Raw genomic sequence first — 19984 nt, forward strand, 5'->3', positions numbered from 1 at the left:
TTGCCTCTGGGGCATCAGTGATTGTTTGCAGCCTTTTTTAAAAAATTGTTTGCACAACTGCACAACAGTCCTAAGTGGCAAAGCTGGATCTCAAAATCATATAGTCACTGTGGGGAAGGCGTCAAATGTGCAAGGCATGCTGGGAAACCAAAAAACTTACAGTAGCTTTAGCACTACTAGCACAATACAGAAGGCTGCAAACACTCATTGATGCTCAAAGAGGGAAAACATGGGTTATGTAGTTGTTGTAATGGGATGCTATGTGTATATGTTATTATTTTGTCTTGGGGAATGTAGTATATATAATATCAAAAAGCTTCATTGGGAGAGAATAAAATTCATTTTCACTCCCTTGAGCTCAAGAGCAGGGCATAGGACCTGAGGGGTTACAAACATATGAGTAGACCCTCTCCCCTTCCTCCATGTCGATTTGTGTTCAGTTACACATGCCTGGCTCAGTTTGGGGTCTTGGGCGTGATTGACAGGTGTGTTCTCATGCCTGGAGGGCAGGCGTCCTGTGCTCGGTGTGTAATCGGGCCTGATTGGGGCCTGGAGCGGCTTTTCCTGCTGGTGATAGAAGAGTGTGTGGGTAGATCCTCTTGGCCTTCTCTTCGTCTTCATCTTAGTGAGTCATCCTCATACATTCCTCTGTTTTCTGTCCAACGTATCTACTGTAATTTCATGCTTTCCTCTTCAAAAAGGATTAACTGCGGAATATAGATGTGTGTTTGTGGGTGAGTGTGCGCTTGTTCATATGCGATTGAGAATTCTCCTTTGAAGATCTAACTCAGCATTGTAAATGCATCACATAAGACATGTGCTGAATACAGATGTGGATGAATGATATTTACTGTAAGTTATTGACACTGTTATGTGAAGTCTGTAACAGAGCTATATATATATATATGTATTAGGTTATGTATTAATGTTTTTGAAAGAAGTCTCTTATGCTCATCAAGCCTGCAGTTAAAAAAAAAAAAAAAAAAAAAAAAACAGTAATATTATGAAATATTATTACAATTTAAAATAATGGTTCTCTTTTTTAATATACTTTAAAATGTAATTTATTTTTGTGATGCAAAGCTGAATTTTCATCAGTAAGTACTCCAGTCTTTGGTGTCTTATGATCCTTCAGAAATCATTCTAATATGATGATTTATGATCAATGTTGGAAACAGTTGTGCTGCTTAATATTTTTTTTATAACCTGAGATACTTTTTTCAGGATTATTTGATGAATAAAAAGTTAAAAAGAACTGTATTTATTTAGAATAGAAATCTTTTGTAACAATATACACTACCGTTCAAAAGTTTGGGAACAATAACTTTTTTTTTTTTAAAGAAATTAGTACTTTAATTCAACAAGGATGCGTTAAATTGATAAAAGGTGATGGTAACGATTTATATTGTTAGAAATGTTTTTATTTTGAATAAATGCTGTTTTTATGAATAAATGCTGTTAACGTTTTACTCATCAATGAATCCTGAAAAAAGTATTCCAAAAAAATATATTAAACAGCACAACTGTTTCCATCATTGATAATAACTGAGTATCAAATCATCATATTAGAATGATTTCTGAAGGATCATAAGACACCAAAGACTGGAGTACTTGCTGATGAAAATTCAGCTTTGCATCACAAAAATAAATTACATTTTAAAATATATTAAAAAAGAGAACCATTATTTTAAATTGTAATAATATTTCATAATATTACTGTTTTTTTTTTTGTTTTTTTTTTTTTAACTGCAGGCTTGATGAGCATAAGAGACTTATTTCAAAAACATTAAAAATGGTAATGTTTCCAAACTTTTGACTGGTACTGTATATATGTATGTATGTATGTATGTATGTGTATATATATATATATATATATATATATAATTGTATTATTCCTTGGCCTCCATTATTATTATTATTATTATTATTAAAGTATTAAAACAAAAAAAGTTAAGAAAAAAATTTTGTACAAGTGTTCTGAAGCGTGTGGGCCGTGCAGTGTGAATGTTCAGTAATTACTGTGGTCTTATTCTGCATGCTGAACTCAACAGGCCTTCTGCAGATGTAATGAACAGGTGTGCTTAATATACATGACCCACCTCTGGGCAACTCAGAAGACCAATTAGAGAGAGAGAGAAAGAGAGAATATCACATGCTTCTGTCCACAAACAGCTTGTGTTTTTATGTGTTTTTGTGAAATAATGCATTGCTTCACTGTTGTCAGAATCTGTTATTCAGAAAACTTGTGTGTTTTCTTTTTTTTTTTAAAGAAGCTAAAATTGAAGTCAATTGGGCCATCTGAAGCATTTAAAAGCAGAAATGTAAAGCTTGTCATTTCATAAAAGCTCTTACATTAATACTTCTGTAACAACGTGTTATATTTCAGCAATTTTAGGGTAGTTTTGCATAGTTTTGGTGATGACGTTGTAAAATTGGATATAACTTTACACAGAATGTTAATAAGCGATTTGATTTTTTCTTTAGACGCTCATATTGTTGCTATACTATTGAAACGGGGAGTTTCAATGGCCCCATTCACATCCATTGTAAATGCCTACTGTAAAAGTGCAGTCATACAGCGCTGTTCCATTATTTTTCATGGGCAACATCCATTCATGTCTAAAGGAATCCACATGATGACAAATTACCTTTTTCTTTGTCTGCAGAATTTTGTATTCTGAATAAATCAAGCAGGATTTTATCATAATAAATTTTTGCTTGCAAGGCTCATCAAGCTTTCTCTGAAAATACTGCACTCTCACAAACACACATTTCTATTGGGAATTCCTCTCTCTGTCTTTCAGTGATTTCCTTCTGTCCCCTGCTGATACATTACTGCGGTATTCAGCGATCATCAGGAAGGACATTCTTTCCTCTTAATCTGAGAAATGTTGACACAGCACCAGCAATGGCAGAAACATTGTGTGTGTTTGCTTGTAATACACAGTAGATGAGGGTGCAGGGCAGGCATTCATAAAGCCACAAAAGCAAAGAGTTGGAGGAGGAGGTAATTAACCTTGATGTTGGGGCACAGTCTACTTGAGGTTTGGGCCGAGAGCGGTTTCCATTACTTTGAGAACACAAGGTGTTCGTGGCTCGTCTACTGAGTCTTGGCAGTTTTCCCTTTTTTTTGTCTTGGTACAATGTATTGTTTTTGGTTTATCTTCAACTAGATTTTGACATTTTCAGAGGAAAGTATGAGTTGTGTTCGCCTGCACAAAACTTGCCGTCTTGAATAAAAATAAATAAAACTGCAAGCCATTGCTATGTAGTTGTTAAGGTGTTTTGAGTGTATTTTAGCATGTTGCTGGATTTATTATATTCTAGTCCCTGGATAGGGACGTGGTGTAAAAGGTGTAGGACAAGTAGGGTCAGGGATGCATTAAAAGGGATAGTTCACCCAAAAATTTTAATTGTTTCACCATTACAATTTCTATTTCACCATTTCTATCTTTTCTAACACAAATAAGATATTTTGAAGAACTTAAATATTTGAAAGAACTTGAATAAAAATATTAATAAAACTAAGGCTGTGTGTCCACCAAAGGGTATTTTTCCCGAAGCTAGTGTATTTTCCCAATTGTTTTCAATGGGAGCGCTATGTTTTTAAAACGGCAACAGCGTGATGAGGCGCTGAGCGTCTATTTCAGACTGAGCGCTAAGCGCTATGTTTTTTTTACCTTTGGGTAAAACGCAGTGCTCATCACTATCACTTTTTACCCAGCCGTCCAATCACAGTGGAGGAGGGGCGGGACAAATACCACACCAACCAACTGCCACATTCTGCTTGTACAACATCAACAAGCAGCATAATAACGGAACACAATTATTTAAAACAAGAGCCAGAGCAAATACTTTATATTGTATGGATATTTTATATAGAAACTGACTATCTGTGAAATGAGATGCTAGTAACACTTCCTCGGATATTCCTTATCATAGCAAGCAAAGCGTCTCAACTTAAATAAAAACGCTGCGCTGCCGAAGTGCTCTCAAGCACCCACAGATGGGTGTTTTCAGAACGCTTCGGTGGACACACGGCCTAATAGTGTATAAATAACACTACATAGAGGTTTGGAATGACATGAGGGTAAGTAAATGATGACATAATTTTCATTAAGTATGAGCAATAGTAATAGTGGTGCTTACTCCCCTAAAAACTAAAATATTGTACTGGATTGTCATTTCCAGGTTTGTTTGTGAATGAGAGATGCTCAGTCCTAGATTTAGCTTCCCACTCTCTATTTCACTCATGACGGTGATCAACTGTGGCATATTGATTGACTGCGGCTATACTTGAAAGCAAAGCAGAAATGGTGGGAGCTCACGGGACCCAAGGACTGCATTTCCCAGTGCGCTTTGAGAGCAAGTAAATGACCAGATGGTCATCCAGACAGGATGCGGCTTCTGCTCATGAAAACCTAATCACAGATAACAAAGACACTCTGCCTTCCTCATTGATCAGAGCGTGAGTGTGTGTGTTGGTCTGACAGCAGGAGATTGGCTCCTCTGTTTGTCCTCAGCCTCTGACGGCTTGCGGGTGTTGACACTCTGCGTTTGCGGGAGGTGCCAAGGGACCAAATGGAGAGCCAGGGAACTGTTCAGACAGAAACGCGCCATGTCCCCCATGACAGGCCAAGAGGTTATCGGTTGGGTTAGGCAGCCGTGAAGAGCGCAAAGAGATGAATCTGCATTGGCTGAGACGGGAAAAGGAGTCTTACTGGAAGATGTGCAGAGGGACGCAAGATCAGGCAGGCAAACAAAGTTAATCTGATGTGCAAACACATAGGAAATTAGGTTATTTATCACTAATTGTTGAACTGTCTGCCTTCTCGCATGTGTTCTACATGGCGGATTTCAGAGATAGACAACAAATTATAGAGCCATATGTAGTGATGCACAGAGATTTCGGCAACCAAAATTATTAGTCCGAAACAGCAAAAAATTGAATTTTTGGTTTTGGCTGAAATGGTTTTGGAGAGCTGAAATCATTGTCAGTGTCTATTTCATGCACACAATGTGGATAAGATACAACAGGTAAACATGTGTGGACGCTAAAGCTGAGTTGACATTTTGACAATATTGATTTCTCCATTTGAATCAGTCCTCATTTTGATATTGAAGATTACTTATTGAATCCCAAGAATATAGGCTATCTTTCTGTTTTCAGTTGATGCGTGAACAAAACTTCACTAAACATTATTTGCAGCTCTCCTATCCAATTATCACAATAATCTTTATGCTTTGTAACTTTTGAAATAAAATAAAGGCTCAGCTTTCAAATTCTGTCAATTTATATCACAATATTCAAACTATACATGTCATTTGGATGCTCTTTAATGTGGCGTGACATATCGCTTCAGTTCAAACACGCAGCACACGTGAACCCTTCAGAACCGATGAATAACTAGATATATGATGTTTTGGCCTTCTCATCTAAACCCTAGTCTGTTTGAATGGCGTCTGCTCAAACCCTGTTGTTCTTCTTTTCATCCTCCAATTGACACAGAATAGCCAGTTGTTTAGCAATGCCTTTGCCGCCACCCACAACACCCTTGCTTCGTGACTTTGAGGTTTGCATGGGCAGATACCACTCTGATTTTCTAGTCTCACTGCAGACTTCAAACACTATTAATAACATTGATGTACAATACAGTTTTGTTATGTACCTTAGGCCTGGACCAACACCAAATAAAGACAATATTATGCATGTGAAGAACCGTATCATTTCCTCTTGTACTTTTTTTCACCCTGCCTCGTTCCGTTCCCCACCACCTCCACCTCCTGCACTTTGGTTCTGAGAAGCTCTTCTCCTCTGGCGTTAAGTGTTTAATCTGTGATCTCATGTCTTGATTCAGCCTGAACAGCACAATGGGTGCAAATTACCCTAGGCAAACGAATACGTAATTAGCCCTCTCTGCCATGACACTCAGCTGCTCGGGCCTTTGAAGGCCTAGATTAATAATGCAGCCCTTCAATGGACCTTTGTCCCATCCGCAGGCTAATGCTCGCTAATGGCTAACCAGCCGTACGCTGGTGTCCTCTCACCTATGACCAGTGTGCACAAGGTGAGCGTGCCAGCTTGGATTCACACACTTACTGGATTACTTACTGAATTAATACACCAGGTAAACACAGATTTCAGACTAAAACATTGTAATCAACATGGTCCATTCTATTTGTTTTTTGTTTTGCTTTGCTTATTTTATTTTATTTTTTATTTTTACTTTAAATATTGTATATATCTATTTAAAATATGTTTAATATTTATTTTGTGTTTTGTTTGCTTTAAGTTTAAATTTTTTTTATTGTTTGTTGTTGTTTTTTTTGGGGGGGGGGTTCTTTTTTTGTTTTTGTTTTTTTGTTTTTACCTCTAAATAAATATTTTTAAATGTATGTATTTTACTTATGTTTTATAGAAATAAAAGTTTTTAATTTTTTATTTATTTATTTATGTATTTATTTATTTATTTACAGTTTCTTTACCTCTGAATTGCTAAATTTTACTTCTACGAATATGCGTTTTTAAATGTGGAAGGGAAAGGCATTGTAAATGCATTGCGCATATGACTCTTTCCCATATGTCTGTTGTCCCTCATTGTCATTCGTGGTGCTTCTGCAGGAAGTTAGTCTCAAGACAAGCGTGTTTGTTTATTATTAAAGCTGTCACTCCACTGACAGCTGTCCTCTCAGCATGGCGTTTCTTGTTTACACACAAATTCTGTATTCTCCGTCTCCGATGATTTATCAACGTTCAAGTTTATTCATTCTGAATGCCTCATTAAATCACCTTCCTCTGGCATCTTTTTATCTCTGAAGTCGCCCGTCCTGCTGAGCTGAAATTATATATTCTTTCCGCAGAGTGCGTCCTACTGGCTCGAAGTCACCAATTTCAGTCATGCCTATCTCTCTAGTCTCTCTCATCGCTCTGTCCCAGCCGTCCAAACATAGATATCACACATTAGTCTCTTTTGAAATTCTCTTCCCATTTCCAAAAAGCCTTGTGTGCCACCTACAGTATAAGAACCAGCCAAGGAAAGTCGTATATCCCTTGGAGAATTTACATTGAACGCCTAACCCAGAGAAATGGATTGGTGACCTTTTGTGGCAGGCTGAGATGAAGAGCGGGTGACCTGGTGTGATGAGGCCGTGGCGAGGAAGCTGCAATCTCGAACGCCGCATTATATGAAATAACAAATGCATTCAGCGAGCGGCTAAGAGGGAGAGAGTGTAAAACCGAAACAGCTGCACCGCACAACAGATGGCAAGGCCGCAGTAATCCTTCTAAGATCTCAAGTGCAAGCAATTGAAAACGGCAATGAGAAAAGTGAATCTGAAAATGAGTGGCCTCACAGTGACTGCTCTGCTCTACTGAAGGATATCTCCCAGCCACAGCACAAGTAAACAAACTCCAGTAAGACTTCCAGACTAGCAGAGGATAACTCACTCTGATCTGTAATGTTTACAACCTCATTAGTTTTTTTGCTTTTCCTACTTTAGAAATACTCGTTGTTTGAACTTGCTCCTCTGCTAGAGCTTCCAAATGGAAAACTGCCAATTTAAGAATACTGATGCGAGGATTACGGTATGTTTCCGAGATTAGACAGTCCCTTGGTTTTCCATGCTGACATAAACATGCCACATCTTATTATTAAGTGGCACGTCTCTATCATAATTTCATAAAACTGTCTTGATAAAGGGATAGTGCACATAAAAATGTAAATTCTGTCATCATTTACTCACTCTCATGTTTTTGAAAAATGTCTCCATGTTATTTTTTAAGTCTATGATGTTCAGTGTTGTTTTGGACCCCATTGACTTCAATTTAATGGACCGAAACAGTTGAAACATTCTTCAAAATATCTTCCTTTGTGTTGCGCAAGAAAAAAATCATACAGGACTGGGTGAGTAAATGATTTAGAAATTAAATTTAGTAATTTGAGTGATTTGTTTTTTTTTTATGTGTTGGAACAAGGGTTATTATAGTGAACTAAAACCGCCCCAAAACTTTCGTAAATTGAATTAAATATAAAAAATCATATTTTATTTTAGCTAGTTGCCAAGGAAATATTTCTACTTTAACTACAACTGAAATAAGATAAATAAAAGCTAGGACTAAAAATGTATTATTTGAAATGACAAAAACACAACAAAATTACTAAAACATTAACTACAATTAAAATGAAAACAGGAAATGTAAAAATAAAAACTACAATAATATACCAGTATTACTAAAATAACACTGGTTAGAAGATCAACTGTGGAGTAATTTCAGGAGTGACCTAAGTGAATGTCAGAGGTATAGTTTTCTCAGTAAGGTCACAGAATCCCCGTCCTCAATCTAACGGCGGGAGACTGCAGCGTTCCAGCGACTACGCCGACGCAGAGCTTCGTGCCAAAACCCCGAGAAGCCCGTGCCAATTGCCGCCTTCGCCTGTCTTGGCTCAGGTCTTTGTGAGAGGATTGCTAGGCTAGCAAGTGCATAATTACTTGCTCAGTGGTCTATTGGAACAGGTTTCCTCACACCTTTCCTTTGCACCAAATGAAGTATCTTTTCTAAGTACGGCAGTAAATTACACTCCAGGAGTCATCAGGATGCAATAAATTAACTTGCATAACTTGCTGTTCTAGTTTCTTGTCAAACATTCTTAATTACTGCTGCGTTTAAAGATGTTCAGATGTAAATATGAAATATTTAATTATGTAAATATTAGGATTTGGTTGCTAAATGATTGCTTGATCAACTCTAAGTGCATAGATATGGCTTGGATCCCATCCGATGTAAATCTGACTGGGTTGACTGAGTTACATGATGAAATATGTCTTTATTTTTGAGCGATTGTAATACTGAGGCTTGCCTTATGCACTTGAGAGAACATCATTCACTGTCCTGAGAAGCAGTGTGCTTAACAGACCAACTGTGAAGTGAGGCTGTCCCTGCCAGTACCTCGGGCAGTTTGTGCCTCTATTCAACAGACCGCAGTGCTAATTGCAGCGGTTGTGTTGTGCTGGGTGTGAGCTGGGACTGTCCTGCCCAAAAGGGTACTGTGTCCAACCCAGTACTGTGTGTGTGTGTGTGTAACATGACAGATGAAAGTCTCCTGCTGTTTAATACATGATATGCTCAAGTCGGTTCCACCTCTTTCGTAGGGTACCGTCACACCACAAAACCTATTACCTTCCATGTTCCTACATGGTGTGTGTGATTACTGATTAGAAAAACAGGATTAAAGATTACTAGTCCTCCATCCAAAACTAAGATGGCCTAATCAAATTAAATAGTCCACTTTTATTCCTATTTTGTAGAAACACTACTGTTCAGAACTTTGAGGTTGGTAAGATTTTTTGCTTTTTGAAAAAGGCTATTATGTTCACCAAGGCTGCCTTTATTTGATCAAAAATACAATGATAATAATAGTAGTATTGTGAAATATTATTAAAATATAAAATAATTGTAAATAAGTGTGTTCTATTTGCATATATTTTAAAATGTAATTTATTCCTGTGATGCAAAGCTGAATTTTCAGCATCATTACTCCAGTCTTCAGTGTCACATGATCCTTCATAGAATTCATTCTAATATGATGATTTGCTTCTCAAGAAACATGTCTTCTTATTATCAGTGTTAAAAGAAGTTGTGCTGCCTAATATGTTTTGTGAAAACTGCTATTTTGTCTTTTTTTCACAAATGAATGAGTCCTTGCTGAATAAAATGATTCGTTGCTTTTTTACACTTGTCGCAATCCATCCTGTTATTGGCTTATCCACAAAATACACATGCCTTATGGGCGACTTTTTTCAGGGTTACAGAACTGGATCTTCTTCAGATTGAAACTCAAAAAACAAATGGGCTTGTTCACAGTACAACAGCATCCAGAACATACAGGCTTTGTGATGTTTGTATAGAGATGTTAAAGTGGAGGGTTGGTTGAGGGGTGGCTTAGCGATATTTCTCTCTCTCTCTCTCTGTCTCTCTCTCTCTCTCTCTCTCTCTCTCTCTCTCTCTCTCTCTCTCTCTCTCTCTCTCTCTGTCAGATTGCTCTGTGTTTGCGTCATGGTAAAACAATCTTGCAGTAGCTCCAGACCCACATAACTCCTACAGCTGATTTCTCCAGTTGGATATAGTGAGGCCTCTGTTCTTCAGTCTTGATCAGTGCCTGCTCTCCTTTCTTCCTGCCATGTCATATATTTAGCATGGTACTCACATTCTCAAAATGGACATGGACTTCATGGTGCATTGTAGAATAGATGGTTGCCAGGAAACCTGATATGTTAAGCATTGTACCATCAGTGATGTTCAGTCCTTCACAGTTGCCCCTTCTATTGTATTTGTCAGCATGTAATCAGAGCTCCTAATTAAAGGCATGATTTGAATTTGTCTATTCGTCCAGGAAAATGAAGATGTCGAAATATTACCTTGTGAGGAGATGTTGTCCCGTGCTCTAATTGGAATCCTCAATGGAAAAGAGAAATTCAATACGAGGAGAATTAATTCTTCCCATGCAGCTCGCTACCTTAAGGCTTTGGCCTAATTTTGGCTAATGGATTCTGTATGGAGGGAATCAATGCTTGTGAACTGGCCCTGCCTTTGCATGGATGTGTGGGCAAGCACGGATTAGTTCACTTCCAGGCTTTTTGTTCTTCGAATAATTTATTCTGTACTCCATTAAATACAAGTGTTCTCCCAAAAGCCACCCTTCAAACCTCCAACCTAAAGAAAAATTGATCAACAAATGCACCAACCTTGGAGAACTTATGAGGTTCATCTGTCGCTAACAAGGGGTTTACTCCGTTTATCGTGTTATCTGTTGAGTAATTTAGCACTTAAGAACATGATTTGCTTTATTTTCCCACAGTTGTTTTTCAGCTCTGGAAAAGCCTGTGCAAATCAGATTCTACCCCCTTTCATTATTGGGCTTGTGGCTTGTTTCGTTTCGAGAGGAATTAGCCAGCTTCCAAACACAACTGTCTGTCTGGAATGTAATTGATTATTTGGAGTGGGAGTAGAGGAAGGGACCCATGTGGAAAAATAATTTGTTGCTAACTGCTTTAGTGCTGCGTGGAGTGTAATCTCAGACAATGAGTTAGTGTGTTATACATTAGCTTATGTCTACAGCTGTTATTCTCTGAAGTGAGGGATGGGAATTAGCATTCCCAGTTAGCACATGTTTGTCAGAACATATTGTGCCTTATTCTTTTTTTAAGTGTATGGTATAGCCCTAACACTAACCCAGCATATATATAACAGTTATGCTGCTTAATATAAATATATATATTTTTTCAGGATTCTTTGATGAATTAAAAGTTAAACCTTCTTAAAATAGAAACCTTTTGTAACAATATACACTATACCTCTGTTCAGTTCACCACTAGTTTAGGGCCAGTAATTTATTTAAGAAATTAATACTTTTATTCAGCAAGGATGTTAAATTGATAAAAAAGTGATAATAAAGATTTATATTGTTAGAAAAGATTTCTATTTTGAATAAATGCTGTTCTTTTATTCAGCTGTAACTTTTTATTCATCAATGAATCCTGAAAAAAAGTATCACAGGTTCCAAAATATATATATATATATATATATATATATATATATATATTTCCAACTTTGATAATATCAAATCAGCATAGGCCTTTTAGAATTAATTTCTGAAGGATCATGTGACACTGAAGTAATGGCTGATGAAAATTCAGCTTTGCATCAGAGAAATAAATTATAATTTAAAGTATATTCAGGTAGAAAACCATTATTTTAAATTGTAAAAATATTTCACAATATTTCAGGTTTTTTTCTGTATTTTTGCAGGCTTGATGAGCATAGGAGACTTCTTTCAAAAACATTTAAAATAGTAATGTTTCCAAACTTTTGACTGGTAGACACACTATATATCAGTGCTCTTGGTAAATATGAGCAAAGGCAGCTGTGAAAATAAATCTGCATTGTTTATCCTTTTGATCTTTCATTCAAAAATTCACAAAATTCGAACCTTTCATTGAAGTAGAACAATTGAAAGTGAGGGGAAGCTCACATTATGAACTAAAAGTTTTTCTCTATTTCACGTTGGCCACAATGATTGGCACCCAATTATTGCAACGTCCTTTTCCCAAGATATCAGCTCTTCTTCTAAGAGTCTTTTGAGTTTGGAGAACTCATACATGAAGTACAAGGGGCTGTTTTTAAATCTAATAGTCTTTCTATTGCCACACAAATACAGCATCATTATGTACAAATATATGTCAATGTCACTTTTATTTGTATAGCACTATTAAAACAACACATGCTGACCAATGTGCTTTACATCATCTCAGTAAGATAGACAAAATAGTAATAGAATAAAAAGAATAAAAAATGATCATCAAAAGGATGAATAGCCCATGGCAAACAAATTTTCAGCAAATTTTGAGTTGATGATCTCAAAGTTCTTCCTGTCTGATACTCCAGATCTGATAAATAATAAGTCAGATCCATTGCAAGGCAATGAAGAGATTTATACACCAATAAAAGAAGTTTAAAATCAATCCTATATTGTACAGGGAGCCAATGTAAAGAGACCAAGGACGGAGTGATGTGTTCACGTTTTTTAATATTCGTTAATTATCTCGCTGAAGCGTTTTGAACCTATATGATAAACATTTAAGGAATCAGAAATATACTAAATCGCAATGTCTCAGAACATCTGCTGAATTACATTTTCCAGATAAAATCGACACATCGGTCAGAGATTTAGCGTGGCGCGTAACGCACCTGGCTCGGATTGTTTCCTGATCCCATCCGCCATATCTGCCATGATTAACTTAAACAGATAAAGTCTGTTCCCACTGTAATAAAACATGAGCGAAGTGGTGAGGAGATTGTGAGCTAATGTGCTGGAGGCTGTACTGCTCTTATGTCTGATCTCTTTTTACAGCTTCTGCTTTCTGCTGTTGTTTAAAAATAATGTTTGACACCACTGTCAGTGTTCAAGGGTCAAAAAGAAACTGTGTTTGTGCAAGTCTGTTTTATCTCATAAGCATTGTGTGTAGGAGGTAAAAAAGTCTATTCTTGTTATACTGCGTCCTTATATGAAGTATTCTACTGATTTCACAATAATTTAGTGTGTATGTTTATCAGCTTTATTTTCATTGGACTGGCAATGTCCCTAAATGTTATGGATTTCAATGTGCAAGATCACATGTTCATTTTGTAGCCCTCTTACAAACCATTAGTTTGAAAGCTTAATTGCGTTTTTGGTTGTTCACAAAAAACAACCCCTGGTCTCTCTGGGTTTCAGAGGCAATTATTGATGAGTAAACGTCTCGTAATTAATCATCTATTCACTAAAGGCCACTGGGAGTGATGAACCATGACAAATCAATAGGATTTCATCCCCGCTGTCCTTCTTTTTGCACTGTATGGATCGTAAATAGTTCAATGGGACGATACCGTGGTAACACTTTCCAACTAATCCTGTCTCACCCTCCTGGAGAAAAACAGATCACACCAGTTTAAGATGGCAGACTGTGTTATCTACCTCAGTCAGACCAGATTTGACCAGCTAGAAACCTATTATCAGAAGCATTCACTAATTATAACTCACTTCCTCAGCAAGATTCTCATCAGACTGTTTTTCATCACAACAGCAGATGATCTAAAGGAGAAAAATGAACGTAGAAGACAATTTTGTAGTAACGCCGGCTACGGCAACCTTGCGGCACTGAGAATACAATGCAATGCATTCTGACACATTTTGGAACACAGTGATGCGTGAAATCAAATTTGCATAGCTAGGAGCCTTCAAGTACGTGCATAGAGTATTGTTCAGGCTAGTGCATTGCTGTCCAATCCTGCTCCTGCAGGGCCACTATCCAGCTGAGGTTAACTCTAGACCTAATTCAATTCAGCTCAATTCACAGTTATTTGCATAGCGCTTTACCCAATACATATCGTTTCAAAGCGGCTTTACAGAAAATGCATGTTTCTGCATTACAATTTAGAGTAATTTTGTTATCAGAGGTGTGTGTGTCAAAGATAATACAGTTCTAAGATAATACAAATCATGTAGTTAGCTAACATCACATATTCATTTAGGCAGAAACGATGATCTCAATAAAGCAGTCATTACAAGTTGTGATTAAAATATATAGAACATTTGGCAGTTGTGCATGTTGATTAAACGCACCTGAACCAGCCAATTAAAGGTTGAGTTCACCCAAAAAAAGAAAAAATTGTCATCAATTACTCACCCTCATGTCTTTCTAAACTTTCGTTCATCCTTGAAACACAAATGAAGATATTTTTAATGAAATCTGAGAGCTTTCTGTCCCTCTATTGACGGTCCTCACAACTACCACTTTGTCGCATCAAAAAGTTGAGCGCGAGTTGATGAATGTTTAAATGTGAATAACAGCTTAAATTAAATCTGTTCATCATATAAAGCAATCGTGTTTTACAATCTCTTTATGAACTTTAAGTGTACAAGTGGTAGTTGCATGGACTGTCAATGGAGAGCTCTCAGATTTCATTAAAATATCTTATTTTGTGTTTCGAAGATGAATGAAAGTTTTACAGTAAATGATGACAGAATTACATTTTTGGGGTGAACTAACCCTTTAACCCTTTAGGATCACAAGAAACTTCCAGGCATGTGTGTTGGAGCTAAAATCTGCAGGAAAGTGGCCCTCCAAAAGCAGGATTGGACACCCCTGTGCCAGTATTGAGTACATTAAAAGTAGTGGTTGAACTCACAATATTATCCTGATTATCTGAATCAAATTGAAGACCTTATTTAATGGTTGTAAAGTCATGTTTAAGGTCCTCACATGGATATTACAAATAATCAAGGTGAATGTTCGGTCAAGGTGAGGGGCATGGACAAATTACATGTGCTAAGGTTATCGACGGCCCAATTACAAAATGTTCTAAAGCTCCAGAGCATTCCCAATTTGACTGTATCAGACAAAGAGTGAAAATCAATAGTTTTCCCAGCACCTCGCCTTCTCTACGCACCAAAATGTAATTTTCAGGAATTTCAGCCTTTATTTTCCAAATCACCTGCTAGGTTTGGAGTTTGCATGGCCAAAAGCTGGCCAATTTCATGCCTGTTGAACTCCAAGACTGATGCCATTGATTATTGTTTGCTGCAGAGCAGGAACAATCTCTGATTGGTTTGTCCATTCCTCTCCTTTCCAGTGTGTTGTTTGAGTCGTAGAGGGCAAGCGTGTGTGTGAGGTCATTATGTTCTTTCTACCCCAGAATTAAATGACCCTCTCAAATCTAAATCATTATTTATCAGACAGAGTGCTGCTCTCTACGGTAGCAACCTCAAAACTGCTCCTTTAATAATTCTCTCTATATTATTTGTTTCCTTTGCTTTTTCCCTCATTCACTTCACTTACACAAACTTTCCAATTCCCTTTTCTGTTCAAATTAATGTATTCTCTAATTGCATTATTTTTATGTCCTTATTACATTGCTCTGTCCATCTCATCCACCTTGTGTCCTACATATCAATCTCACCAACACCTGTCGAATCAGATCACTGAATAATTGAATTAAACTGAGCTGAATAATGACGCTACTGTGTATTGTCTTCTGTAGAGCTGCTTTAAAGGTCAAATTTAAGTTGTAACTATAATTCAAATTATTTGAATGGAAATTTTGCAACACTGATGTTGATTACTGTAAAGCTGCTTTGAAGCAATCTGTATTGCATAATAATGCTATATAAATATACTTGACCTACTCCCATCCAATTTATTAATTTGTTTATGTGTTTAGTTAGTAGTTTGCCATCATAATTCTTGTTTTTTATGAAACTTGGTCAAGTATTGCATTTAATAATTTTAGGCAATTTTTGCTCTTGACATTTAAACATTTTAAATTACATATTTTTTTATTTTCTTTTGTTAGCAGTAATATATATTACCATATTAAGTTGCCAGCCAGCAGCAGCATTATTTATCATATTCACAAAATGTTCATGGCCCCCAGAATATTTTGTTGTATGAATATGTGAGCAGTCCTATCAAAAGAAAGAACAGAGCCTCTGCTAAAAAAAATATTCTACCTTCATTATTTTTTTTAAATCAACACTTGAATGTGTAGAAGTTTTATTTTAAAAACAACAACAACATACAACATTTTGAATAAAAAGCAGAGAAAACTCTGTCCGGATAGGATTCAGAACGATAATCAAAACATAGATTGAGTATAGATCGCGTCCATCAACTCCTGTACTGTCCTGTACCTCTTCCTGGGTTCGACATTTTTTTTCTCTGTTTTGTAGACGTTTTGATTTATAAGTTGTTGAATGTTTGATGATCACTTTAGCTTACTTATCTTATCCACTCCTGATTCACGCAGATCGTTTTCTTTGCTTGATTTTGGATCCAGAGATGATGTACTTTTTTGTAAAAAATCTGTAATAGCGCCCCCTACCGTAACAGTGAAAAATTGGTCGATTGCCGGAAAAACTTGTCAAAGGTGGGGGGGTGTTGTCATAAATGAGAGAAAATCAACGGCATGAAAAGAGTTAACAGTAAAATTATCATCATGATGTGCATTTTTCTTCATCATTATGGCGGAAAATATACAATGAGCATATCCTCAGTAATTTCATTTGAGAATAACCCTGGCTCTCTCTCTCTCTCTCTCTCTCTCTCTCTCTCTCTCTCTCTCTCTCTCAGCTGGTGGGTGGAGAGTTTGACCTGGAGATGAACTTCATCATCCAGGATGCCGAAAGCATCGCCTGCATGGTGGAGCTGCTGGAGCACTGTGACGTCACCTGCCAGGCGGAGATCTGGAGCATGTTCACAGCGATCCTGCGGAAGAGCGTTCGCAACCTGCAGACCAGCACAGAGGTGGGGCTCATCCAGCAGGTGCTGCAGAAGATGAGCTCCGTCGACGACATGATTGCTGGTGAGCACTGAAGGAAAGCGTAGAGGGCAGGATCCAAACTTGACATGAAAAGTTCGAAGTCAATGTCTGGCTTGTACATTCAAATAAACGGTTATAGATAAAGAGAAAATGTCTGGCCAATGCCCTCAATAGGTGGGATAACCAGAAACGCTGTCCTGGGAGCATTGAAAAAAATGTATGTATTTATTATTATTATTATTATTATTAATAATAATAATAATAATAATATAAACATTATTTTGTAGTATTTGTGGTTCTTTGTAAAATAAATAATTGATACTACTACTACTACTACTACTACTACTACTACTATTATTAATAATAATAATAATAATAATAATTATTATTATTTATAATAAAATAAACATAATAATAATAATAATAAGGAATTTATATAATAATAACTTTCATCATCATTATATTATAATTATATAATAATAATAAATAAAAGTAAACATTATTTTGCAGTATTGCAGCATCTTTTGTGGTTTTGGTTCTTTGTAAAATAAATGCCTTATAATAATAATAATAATAATTATTATTATTATTATTATTATTATTGATACTACTACTACTACTATTACTACTATTACTAATACGAAATTATATTAAAATAAACAACAATAATAAAAAGGTATTTATATAATGTAATAATAATTACCATCATAATTATATTATAAGTATTATATTATAATAATAAAAATAAACATTATTTTGCAGTATTGCAGCATCTTTTGCTGGTTTTGGTTCTGTGTGGAAAAATGACTTTTTATTATCATTATTAGTATTATCATTATTATTATTGATGATAATAGCATTGTTAGTATCCATAGTAAAATAAGCATTGTTTTGCAGCATCTTTTGGTGGTTTTGGTTCTGTGTGAAAAAATATTACTATTATGGTAACACTTTACAATAAGGTTCATTAGTTAACTACATTAGTTAACATTAACTAATAATGAACTGCACTTATACAGCATTTGTTCATCTTTGTTAATGTTAATTTCAACATTTACTAAAACTGTATTAAAATCTTGTTAACATTAGGTAATGCACTGTGAACTAACATGAACAAACAATGAACAGCTTTATTTGTATTAACTAACATTAACAAAGATGAACAAAAACAGTAGTAAATGTATTGCTCATTGTTAGTTCATGTTAGTTAATACATTTACTAATGTTTAATAAAGGAACCTTATTGTAAAGTGTTACCACTATTATTATTTTTATTGATAATAACAGATAATAATGCATTTGTTAATTCATAATAAATTCATAATGATTATAATAAATTAATACTACTAATGAATTCATAATAAAATAAACATTATTTTGCAGTATTGCAGCATTTGGATTTTGGTTCTGTGTGTGATCTTGTAAGTGTGCAGTGATTTTAAGTGTATTGTTCCCCACAATTCTTATTCCTGTTTAAAACTGTTTATGTCATGTCTATGTAAACTCACCTTTGTGTGGTAAATACGCCTCTTCTTTGTCATGGGCCCTCTGATTTCAAGGCACTTTGGTTCTGAACATATCTATTGTTTACACCAGTGCCTTCGGTTCAAAAACTTCAGTCAAATGAAAATCCAATTCACCGAAGAGAAAAGAATCAGTAATGTCTGTGATAATCTTTGTTGTATCACATGCTTGTCCATATGTTCCAATCCTCTATGATTTGGCTCCGTTACGTTTCAGAAAAACAGGTTCCACTGTCTCGCTAAACCCCTCATTGTGCATTCTGTGTCCAATATTTCTGTGTAATTACGATCAGTGGACCATGGCCGTCGTTTATTGCAGGGGTAATGTGTAAAATTGGCTCTGTGAACACATTTGGGAGAAAGCTTCTCTCTAACTGTTCTTTAGACAGATCCGCGTGTTAGAAAATTCCACTGCTAATCAGACAATTAGTTCTTATACGCTTCCAGCTTCTGTCCATTTTTGACCAAATTTGTGGCCTTTGAGTGAATGGCGTGTAACTGGGTTATTTTGAAAATCAAATTACAATGATATTAAGCCACGACAAACATCACTGCTAAGGGGTTGTTATTTTTCTCGAAATTAGATTATTTCATGTCTCGCGCAACGTTTTAAAGAGCTTCTGAATTCATAACGCAGATGTTTCGCAAATTACATCAGCAGACGGTTTGACACCGAGCCATAACAGCCGATATGTGAATGAATAGACTTGGGTTTCCATGCCGTTGAGAGCCACGGTCTCAAGAGAACTTGCCGTAGATAATGTTCCAGCAGAAAGATAACGATTGGCTTCTTGCCCCCGGGTGACATCACCCTCATGAGTCTGCAATTCTGTGCACCGATAATGCTGAGTCATTTCATTCTCTTCTTTCTGTCTTTCTCAGATCTCCTAGTGGACATGCTGGGGGTTTTGGCCAGCTATAGTATCACAGTGAAGGAACTGAAGCTGTTATTCAGCATGCTGAGGGGGGACGGAGGCATGTGGGTGAGTTTTCTTGCCCCTTTTACACTGACTGGATGCCGTTCAGTTTCAGTGGCCACTGAAAGCAGTTAACTTCTAATGTTCTGGACTTCTTCATTCACGATAGAGGCGGTTGGAGTTATGAGGTTTGACAGACATTATGAAGATCCAATAGAGATATGAGGTTTAGTCAAAAGCTCTTTTTAAACTTTTCATTGGTTAAAGGTCCCCTGAAATCAAAATGTACGTTTTTTTAGCTTTTAGTATGAATATGTTAGCCTTTAGGTTATGAATAAGATGGCGTGTTCCAAAACAATGACAAGATTTGCATTTAGGCATTCAAAACTTAGTCTCGCACTTCCTCTAAAATGGATCACGGATTTTTAGGATTTTCAGGATTTTCAGCTTCTCATCGCATCTTCTGTCCAATCAAATGCTTTCTAGAATCGAAAGCGTCCCGCTCCCTATGCTATAAATACCTCTGACACGTCACGGAGCAATATGGGTTGGAGATGTGTGTTCGGTTGCTCAAACGCTCGAGTTTTATTCCGTTTTCCAACTGTACGTTGGTTAAGAATGAAATGGCTAGAATTTATTCACACATCTACTATTGAATCCAGAGTATCATCAGCGCTCAGATTCGCTTC

At 36.3% G+C, this 19984-nt stretch overlaps 1 protein-coding gene across 4 annotated transcripts in view; it reads left to right on the forward strand.

The window, feature by feature from the left end:
- Positions 1-19984, forward strand: part of nbeaa (neurobeachin a) — a 138958-nt gene that overhangs the window by 37908 nt on the left and 81066 nt on the right. For all 4 annotated transcript variants that reach the window (XM_084104026.1, XM_084104023.1, XM_084104024.1 and 1 more), the window contains exons 2-3: positions 16666-16897; positions 19261-19361. In XM_084104026.1, coding sequence (XP_083960152.1) covers positions 16666-16897; positions 19261-19361 — 333 coding nt within the window. The remainder of the gene's footprint in view (positions 1-16665; positions 16898-19260; positions 19362-19984) is intronic.

This window comes from Abramis brama (genome assembly GCF_963993115.1).
Source record: "Abramis brama genome assembly, chromosome: 25".
Classification (NCBI taxonomy): Eukaryota; Metazoa; Chordata; class Actinopteri; order Cypriniformes; family Leuciscidae; genus Abramis; species Abramis brama.